General features: G+C 34.2%; 1 protein-coding gene across 1 annotated transcript; it reads right to left on the reverse strand.

The window, feature by feature from the left end:
• Positions 1–4,722: 4,722 nt before the first annotated feature.
• On the reverse strand, positions 4,723–7,497 carry LOC149261305 (uncharacterized). Its single transcript, XM_089368472.1, has 7 exons — positions 7,368–7,497; positions 7,215–7,268; positions 6,268–7,051; positions 6,084–6,186; positions 5,905–5,938; positions 5,402–5,772; positions 4,723–5,301 (listed from the first exon to the last, which is right to left on the reverse strand). The coding sequence occupies exons 2-7, from the start codon at positions 7,216–7,218 to the stop codon at positions 4,723–4,725; spliced, it is 1,875 nt and encodes a 624-aa protein (XP_089224598.1). The 5' UTR covers positions 7,219–7,268; positions 7,368–7,497.
• Between the last annotated feature and the right edge of the window lie 2,288 nt (positions 7,498–9,785).

The following is a 9,785-nucleotide window of genomic DNA, read 5'->3' on the forward strand; positions in this document are numbered from 1 at the left end:
CAACCAAATGGGGTTCCAAAACCGTTTCTGGTAGACAAATTAGAGGAAATTCCTTCCATCAATTGCTCTCATCCTGAGATTGAAAATCGCTACGAAATATTTGCAGAATCCGCACTCATTTGCAGATTTAATGGGCTTTGGCCTCGCACAGCAGATCTATACCAATGGATCCATACCTCTTGGACTAAAAAAAGCAAGATCTACTTATGTTCAAAAAGATTCTTCATTGTGGTTTTGACTCAAATGAAGATTACCAGAAGGCCTTAACGGGAGGCCCTGGTTCTGGGGTTTAGCTGGGCTTTTTCTCACCCCTTGGTTTCCAGACTTTGACCCTTCTACAACCGTCATCACCAAGATTCCCATTTGGGTCAGGCTCCCGAATCTTCCAGCACATCTATGGCATTTCTCTGTCTTCCTAGCCATTGGAAACACTTTGGGACGCTACCTGGCTACAGATACTTCAAGAAAGGAAAATGGTCTCTACACCTATGGCAGACTGTGTGCAGAAATAGATATCAGCAAAGGACTGTCGGATCAGATCAATCTCAAGATTGGAGATTTCCACTGGACTCAAACCTTGGATTACGAGAATACAGCCTTCCGTTGCCGACATTGTCATCAAGCGGGACACCTCCAGAGTACTTGCACCCAGTTCCTCGACAAAAAGAAGAATCTGAAACGCAAACCCAAATCCAAGCGCTGGAATCCTTGTGAGCCACCCCGTCGTATGGACGATTTAGATTTCTCTAGCTCGGATGAGGAGGAAACTGTAGCAGATGTGCAGAATGAAGAGACTCCGATGGACGCTCCCTCGGTCAATCCGGCAGTCCCCTCTGACCCTCAGATTTCTCAGAAACGTACTCATTTTTCTTTGTCCTCAGACTCTGATAAGGATATTCCGCCGCCAGTGAAGAATAGTCTACAACTTGTTATGGCTCAGCCAAACTCCACTGGGTGGGTCAAAGTAAACAAGAAAAAAAGAAAAAAATTTCGTGTGACAGGAACTGACCCCTCGGGTAGTTTTCTCTGCTTAGTTCTTTCTTTTTGTATTCTCGTGTTTTCTATGGCCATCCCTTGACTGTCTCTAAGGAGCGAGGTAGAGAGCCTATTCCTTTGGCTCCCTCGCTTTTTTGCTTTGCTTGCATGCAAGCTTGTTTGTACTATACATTTCCTCTCTTAATAGAATTAGTCTTTATACAGAGAAAAAATAAAAATAAAAATAAATAAATAATAAATAAATAAGTAAAATAAAAAATAAATATAAATATAAAAATAAAAATAAAATTAATTAATTAATATAAATGAATATTTCTTATTAATATAAATTTATTTTGAATATAAATAATTTTTTTTTTTTAAGATATTTTTTTATTAATTTCCAAATAAATTTACAAATATAGTTAGTTTTCTATTATTACAATTTATTACTGAAACCAAATTATTGGTAAAATCCAAAAATTTTGGCCCAAAATATTACATGCGATCAATAATATATGAGATAATATGTTGATATGAGAGCTTTCTCCTTGAGCATGGAATCCAACGACAAGTAGAGTAATGTTTACCAATGCACATAAGAGAGATGGAAATGGGGGAGGCCATGCTAGGAGGATTTGGAACCTCCCCCAGCAAGGAAAATGAAACCACAGTGCAAAATGGAAACACGGGACAACACAAAATCACTAGGAAAAAGAACAAATGAGAGCATGCAATGTAGGGTCGATTCCAAATAATGTTCAGTCCTTATTGCAATGGTATACAAGCTTATATCGAGAACCTTCCCATCATGACCACACAACTCATTTATGGAAACATCAATGTGATTTTATTATAGTCGAGAGAGATACTCCTGCCCTTCTCGTCCCATAACAACAACCATGTTTCACACCCCATCGAGTTATTTTAGATAAGATTTATTAAGTATTGAGAAAGATAATATAAATATATATTATATTATAATATATATTATTTATTTATATATATATATATATATATATATTATGTGATACTAATAGATTTGAGACTTCTGCGATCTGCATTTTGTGTGGTTATGTCTTCCGGATTCATCGCATTTTACTGTTTTGTGTATCGACGTTTCGAACCATCCTCGGTATATTCTGTTGAACGTCGTTCCTGCCAAGCTGTATGTCTTTTCTCAACTTGCTCAGATCCAAACCATTAGGGCCCCTCATCAGGATTAGATATCTATCCTGATGATGAAAAGGGAGGTGGCTTGTTCATGCTATTTATATCCTTATTATTTTGATAGCTATTTAGGAGCATGTACCATAGCTCCCTTTCACTTCATGAGGTGAATGTGAGGGAGGATTTTCAAATAATCTATCACTTCAAGGCTTTTGTAGGAATTGTCAAGCCTTCTTGGTTTTATTTTATAAATAAGGAGATATGATGGTCACTCTAGAAATAATGTTTTTATTTAACTTAACATGATATTATAAACTTGTCATGATCATTTAGGGTCTTTAACTGATATTTCCTTCCATATCTCACTCAGTTTGTGTGTAAAAAATTCCTTTTTGGCATGATTTAAACATAACGAGAATTGTGTTCATGGTTGTAATGCACATTGACCTACCTATATTTCCTTTAATTCATTTTAACATTCTTTCTAAGGTAGGTAGGTTAGATAGGCATCATAGGCCTCATTTCGTTGACTCTTTATCTATATCCTACCAATAGATCTTTTAGTTAGGGAAATGGGTTATGGTTTTCCTTTAAAAAACCATGTTTAAGGGATAATGAGGGATCCTCCCTACTTCCTATCATGTGTTTTACTTTAGATTCTAATCCTAATTGATGTTTGGGGTGTTTTTAAGAACCCCAAATAGGCATAACTCTCATGTCATAGTCCTTGATTATGCTTCTTGCTATAATGATGCTATCTATAATTACATACCACACAATGGCTTTAAGTTGGATCCCCATTTATTTTTTTCTTCATAGGAGGTGAACCCTGCACACATGCATCTTTAGTTGTTTAGGTAATCCTTGGGAACAGAAGACCGTCCCCTGTATTGGTCATGGGTAAAGAGATGATTCACATGTCTAGGAAAATTGCACTCTTTCTGGCTATTAAAGATTTTCTTTAAGCATGAAGAAAGATTTTCATGTGTTCAAGCACTATTTCAACCAGCCCATATGATATGTCAAGGTTAGGCCCATGGTGATGTTGCTTGCATGGTGAATGTACTTCACTTCACCTTTAAGATTTGTTTTTCCAACTTCCTTCTCCATCTCTGTGTAACATATATAATATACATTATTAAGAAGGTTTCATAGATAAAATATGTTGACAAATCATACTATTTAATATAATATTTGAAATTTTTCATTTAGATTTTTTTTTTTTAAATCCACACTAGCCATGAAAAAAGGAAAAAATCTTTTAAATAATATATTTTTAGTTTTCCTTGAGTTCCAATGGATTTAAGATAATAAAATGTTGTTATATATTTGAAAAGAGGAAAAAACCTTTAAATAATAGATTTTTTAGTTTTCCTTGAGTTCCAATAGATTTAAGATAATAAAATGTTGTTATATATTTGAATATACATTAGTCTTGGTTTACCAAGATATTTACTCATAAGTGGAACTAACATTTAAGCCGGTGGCATAATTTCCAATCATAAATCTATTTCTTATTTTAGTTCCATAATAACCACAAAAATCACTATACTAACACTTTGAGGGTCTAGAAAGGAAAGAGCTCAAGCAATAGTACAATAAATCACCAAATTGAGATGATTTTCATAGTTATCATTGTATTCTTAGCGTCCAAAAAAAACTATAATAATTCTTTAAATGGATTCTTTTTTCTTTCCCTTAAATCCCAATGTACCAATACTCATAAAATAATAAATCTATGGTATATATCTAATCTTTTATAATCCAAACTTACTTAGCTATTTATTCATCAACACACCAATATTTTAGATATAACATATCTTGATTTACAAAACTATCCCTATTCTAATTCCATAATAACCACAATAATTACAAAGCTATCTCATGAGAGTTTAAAAACCAAAAAAAAAAAAACCAATACAACCATAAATCAGCAGAATTTATATATTTTTAAAGTTGATTACTATGCTGGGATTAAATAACAACAAATCACTTCTGATTAGAATAAATAACAGCAAAAGCTTCCAAACACATTAGATTCAATCAGAAAAAAAATGCTTGTAAAAATATTTTACCCATTGCAGGCTAACTTCATATTAGATTAAATAACTGCAAAACATGGCAAAGATCATTTGAGAAGGAAAAACGTAGAATCCTGTTTTAAAAAATTACCCATTGCAGGATTCGGTGGACATAGCGAAAACTGTAAGGAAATTCATAGCTGGAAAATTATTAAAAAAGCCATTCATTCCTTCAATCTTTCAAAATAACATATTTTATTGTGATATTTCATGGGTTTCATCCTTGGACTTGCTATGCCATCTGAGTTTTTAGAATGCATCGGAATGACCATGAGAAGCTTGGGTAAGATAGCGCTGCACCACTGTATTAAATTTCTATGGTTACCCCCAATTATTTTGTTTTGAACTTAAACGCTCAACGGGAGAGACGTGGTTGAGTAAGGCAAAGATGTAGTTTCAATTGATGAAGATTCTTCAGTGGTGGAGCAGAGAGGTATTTCAGTGTGCAGCCGAGGAGGAAGAATTGAAGGGCATGGGAGGATTGGCCACGTCGTCTTCATTGCCTTCTAACATCTGAACAACTCTGGCCATGCAAGGCCGATCTCTGGGGTGGTAATGAATACACCACACCCAATTTTTGTAAGTCTTTTGCTTTTTCCTCATCTTCTGCTTCCAATTCTCCTCCTCTCAATCTCATTCCCAACTCCTCAGTCTCAAGCAGTTTGAAAGGAAACCCACTAAGGAAAGTATAACTGGCTGGAACGGCTGACCTTAAGTTGACGTTCTTTCTGCCCCCAACAATTTCTAGCAAAAGCATTCCGAAACTATAGACATCTGATTTATCTGTAACAGGACCCATATCGCTGGAACACAACTCCGGCGCAACATATCCTGGCGTCCCTCTCGCGGCCGTCATTGAGATATGGTCATCTCCCTTCCTGCAAAGTTTTGCCAGACCGAAATCAGAAACTTTTGGTGTGAACTCGGCGTCCAGCAATATATTGTGAGGTTTGATGTCAAAATGTATGATGCGCTTGTCGCAATCATGGTGTAAATATGCAATTCCTCGAGCCGCACCCAAAGCAATTGAATAAACTGTTCCCAGCTTAGGAGTTGCCTTGCCCTTGCACCTTTTCTTTTGCGGCGAATATAAATCTGTCGAGAGATCCATTAGGCATGTATTCATATAGCAGCGCGCTTGTAAAGCTTTCAAAGCAAAACCCCAAGAGACGAACCAAATTGACATGATGAACATGTCCAATGGTGGCCACTTCATTCATGAATTGGGCCTCGCTGTGCCTATGCCTATCTAGAAGCTTCACAGCCACTAGAGTTCCATTGTGTAGCTTTCCTTTATAAACCACACCGTAACCTCCTTCACCCAACTTTTCTGCAAAGTTGTTTGTGATCTTCTTGAGTTGAGACTGTGAATATCTGGTTGGCATTTCATAAGCATATTCCCTTAGGAATAACTCCACCGCAGAATTAGAGCTATTAGCAGAACATTTAATTCTCCTCCACAAGGGGCGACAGCTGAAGAAGAGTATTATGCATAAGCCGAGGAATAAGACGGTACCTAGCAGCACTCCTCCTGAAATGAAGGAATCTGCGAATAACAATAAATAAGTTTAGAATTCTGGAATATTTTGGATTCAAATGAATAATGAAATATTTCCAAAATAGGTAATATAATTAAATTCACCAAATCACTTCAAAAGAAATAACAAAGACAAGATACAATTGACTGTGAAGTTTAAGAAAGACACCCATATCTGCCAATATACTGGGGCAATTGCCAGTCCTGCTGCAAACCCCATACGGTGGAATAAATAGATTGGTATTAGTGAAATCTTTGTCCATCAACCCTAAATTAATACAATTTCAAAGGAGATAACATAGTTTGAACGATAAGCTTACAGATGACCAAAATAAGTCCTCCCACGGTGCAAAGTCCTGCCAAGATGCCAACTGCAACTGCGGTGGAATGAAGAGAATGTTATCAATGGGATATATGTCCAACCTAAGAGATTAATGGAAACAACATCAAATTCACAGTCAGGTTCTATTGGAGATACTGAAATATAATTTAATATTATTTTACCTTTTGACATCTGATTTATCAGTAACGGGACCCAGATCGCCGCAACACAACTCCGGCGCAACATATCCGGGAGTCCCTCTGGCGGCCGTCATAGAGATATGGTCATCTCCCTTCCTGCAAAGTTTTGCGAGCCCGAAATCAGCAATTTTTGGTGTGAAGTCGGCGTCCAACAATATATTGTGAGGTTTGATGTCGAAATGTATGATGCGCTTGTCGCAATCATGGTGTAAATATGCAATTCCTCGGGCCGCACCCAAAGCAATTGAATACAATTGTTCCCAGCTTAGGAGTTGCCCTTGCCCTTGCACCTTTTCTTTTGCGGCAAATAAAAATTTGTCGAGAGATCCATTGGGCATGTACTCATACAGGAGGGCACTTGTTAAGCTTTCATAGCAATACCCCAATAGACGAACCAAATTGACATGATGAACATGTCCAATGGTGGCCACTTCATTCATGAATTGGGCCTCGCTGTGCCTATGCCTGTCAAGAAGCTTAACAGCCACTGGAGTGCCGTTCTGAAGCTTTCCTTTATACACCACACCATAACCTCCTTCTCCCAACTTTTCTGCAAAGTTGTTTGTGATCTTCTTGAGGTTAGAGAGTGAATATCTGGTTGGCATTTCATAAGCATATTCCCTTAGGAATAACTCCACCGCAGAATTAGAGCTATTAGCAGAACATTTAATTCTCCTCCACAAGGGGCGACAGCTGAAGAAGAGTATTATGCATAAGCCGAGGAATAAGACGGTACCTAGCAGCACTCCTCCTGAAATGAAGGAATCTGCGAATAACAATAAATAAGTTTAGAATTCTGGAATATTTTGGAATCTCAAATGAATAATGAAATATTTCCAAAATAGGTAATATAATTAAATTCACCAAATCACTTCAAAAGAAATAACAAAGACAAGATACAATTGACTGTGAAGTTTAAGAAAAGACACCCATATCTGCCAATATACTGGGGCAATTGCCAGTCCTGCTGCAAACCCCATACGCTGTGGAATAAATAGATTGGTATTAGTGAAATCTTTGTCCATCAACCCTAAATTAATACAATTTCAAAGGAGATAACATAGTTTGAACGATAAGCTTACAGATGACCAAAATAAGTCCTCCCACGGTGCAAAGTCCTGCCAAGATGCCAACTGCAACTGCGGTGGAATGAAGAGAATGTTATCAATGGGATATATGTCCAACCTAAGAGATTAATGGAAACAACATCAAAATTCACAGTCAGGTTCTATTGGAGATACTGAAATATAATTTATATAATTTTACCTTTTGCCAGGAATCGATGCAACTCCGCCAGGAACGAAGGGATTGGTATCAATGAGATGTTCGCCTAACCCCGAAGAGAATCACGGAAACAAAATGACAGAAATGAATTAAACTGGTATATATATATATATATATATATATATATATATATATATATATATATATATATATATATATATATATATATTATATATTCCAGCTTCTTTTGTGACTGCCGTGACTTCTTAAAGCCCTAACTATATATATATATATATATATATTCCAGCTTCTTTTGCGACTGCCGTGACTTCTTAAAGCCCTAACTATCCGCAATAGCCGCTCGTCAAAACCCAATTAAAACCAACACGTAACAATTTGGCAGCCACCGAACAATTATATATATATGCTTCTTTTGCCTGGTCTGAGCGACTCCCATGACTTCTTAAAACCCTAACTATCCGCAGTAAATAGCCGCTCGTCAAACCCCAATTAAAACCCAACAATAACAATTGGCAGCCACCGAACAATTATATATATATGCTTCTTTTGCCTGGTCTGAGCGACTGCCATGACTTCTTAAAACCCTAACTATCCGCAGTAAATAGCCGCTCGTCAAAACCCCAATTAAAACCCAACACGTAACAATTTGGCAGCCACCGAACAATTATATATATATATAAAAGATTACGATGATTGGTAAAATTAATGCAGTAACTATTTAGAGATATCAAAAACATTAAAATCATTCAATTAATTTAACTATTAATTTTTCCAATTCCAAAATGGTGATCTTTACGCCATAAAATGCTTTAAAATACCTTATTACTTCTTTATTTTATAAACTTTCCAGTTCCAAAAAGATGATCTTTACACCCTAAAATGCTTTAACAAAATATCCTATATTTCTTTAGCTATATCTACTTTAAACCTGGTAAACAAGCTTTAATATTTATATTTCATATATATTTTAACTTAAATTATTTTGAAAATAGAAACATATAACCATGACAATAATTAATGTTTAATGGAAGTCGTTTATTAGATTTTCTTTATAAAAAAATATTGTTAGGATATTTTTAAAATGTTATTTATATATCCAAAAAGTATTAAGGCTATGACTAAGAAGGTCAGAAAGGATGGGACTGTGACAAAGCAATTCTTTTAAATTAGGGTTTACCATCATTTTATAATATATTAATTTTCTTTTTTTTATTTTAATTATTTATTATATTAAATATTTTTTTTTAATTTAGACGTATTATCATAATGATTTTTTTTGTTATTTTGAAATGATTTAGTTTAGTGACATATTTATACCATTCTCAATTGAGAAATTTGTGGTTTTGGCTGGAATTTGAAGGAATTGTGAAGAACTTCTTTTAATCCATTTTATTTTACACATTAAACATATAATCCTAGTCATGTTCTAAAGGGAGAAATGGTTTATTTTTATGAGGAGGATATGATAGGCTATATTTTCTTTAAATTTTAAAATTATAAGTTATAAATTATTTTCAAATCTACAATATTTTTTTCCAATATATTTAAAAATAATGCATCCCCATACTTCACATCTCTACAAGATAATAAGAGTATTAAAAAAAAAATCTTATTCCATATTTAAAGGTTTACTAATTTATAATTGTTTCCATGCTTATTATAAACTTTCCACTTTATTTTATCATTTTTCCAAACTATAACTTCAATTAGATTTGTAATAAATATAGATTAGAAAATCTTTATGCTATGGACTTTCAGATTTAATTATAATTATTTTTGTTATGAATATTGCAGTAGTATCTCTATTAAAATAATAATAATAATATAATTTTATTAAATCGATTTTTTTTAATAATTTATAAAAATAATTAAATTATAATTTATTAATATGAGAGAAATTTAGAAGATTCATCTATTTAGAAGTTTTAAAATAATAATATAATTTTATTAAATCAATTTTTTTTAAAATAATTTAAAGCAATTTATTTATTAAATAATTTATAAAAATTATTAAATTATAATTTATTAATACTAGAGAAATTTAGAAGATTCATCTATTTAGAAATTAATGCAAGAAGGAAGAGTTTGTATTGCCCTCAGCATTGGCTTTCCTTACCATTCTATTTACCATTCTTAGTAAATCCTTTTTATCAGATGCCAAAAAGCCCAATAAAAATTAATAGTAAAATCATCCAATCCGGGCGCCTTGTTTGGTTCCAAATTCCAAATTGCTTCCATGACCATTGATTCCTCTA

Source organism: Pinus tabuliformis, chromosome 6, assembly GCF_031772625.1.
Source record: "Pinus tabuliformis cultivar Carrire ecotype Pingquan chromosome 6, CPIR1, whole genome shotgun sequence".
Classification (NCBI taxonomy): Eukaryota; Viridiplantae; Streptophyta; class Pinopsida; order Pinales; family Pinaceae; genus Pinus; species Pinus tabuliformis.

Coding starts and splice junctions, on each gene's coding strand:
- LOC149261305 (XM_089368472.1), bottom strand. Junction 6,187..6,267: donor GATAAATCAGATGTCAAAAG/GTAAAATAATAT, acceptor TTAATCTCTTAG/GTTGGACATATATCCCATTG. Junction 5,773..5,904: donor CTTAAACTTCACAGTCAATT/GTATCTTGTCTT, acceptor TGTTATTCGCAG/ATTCCTTCATTTCAGGAGGA.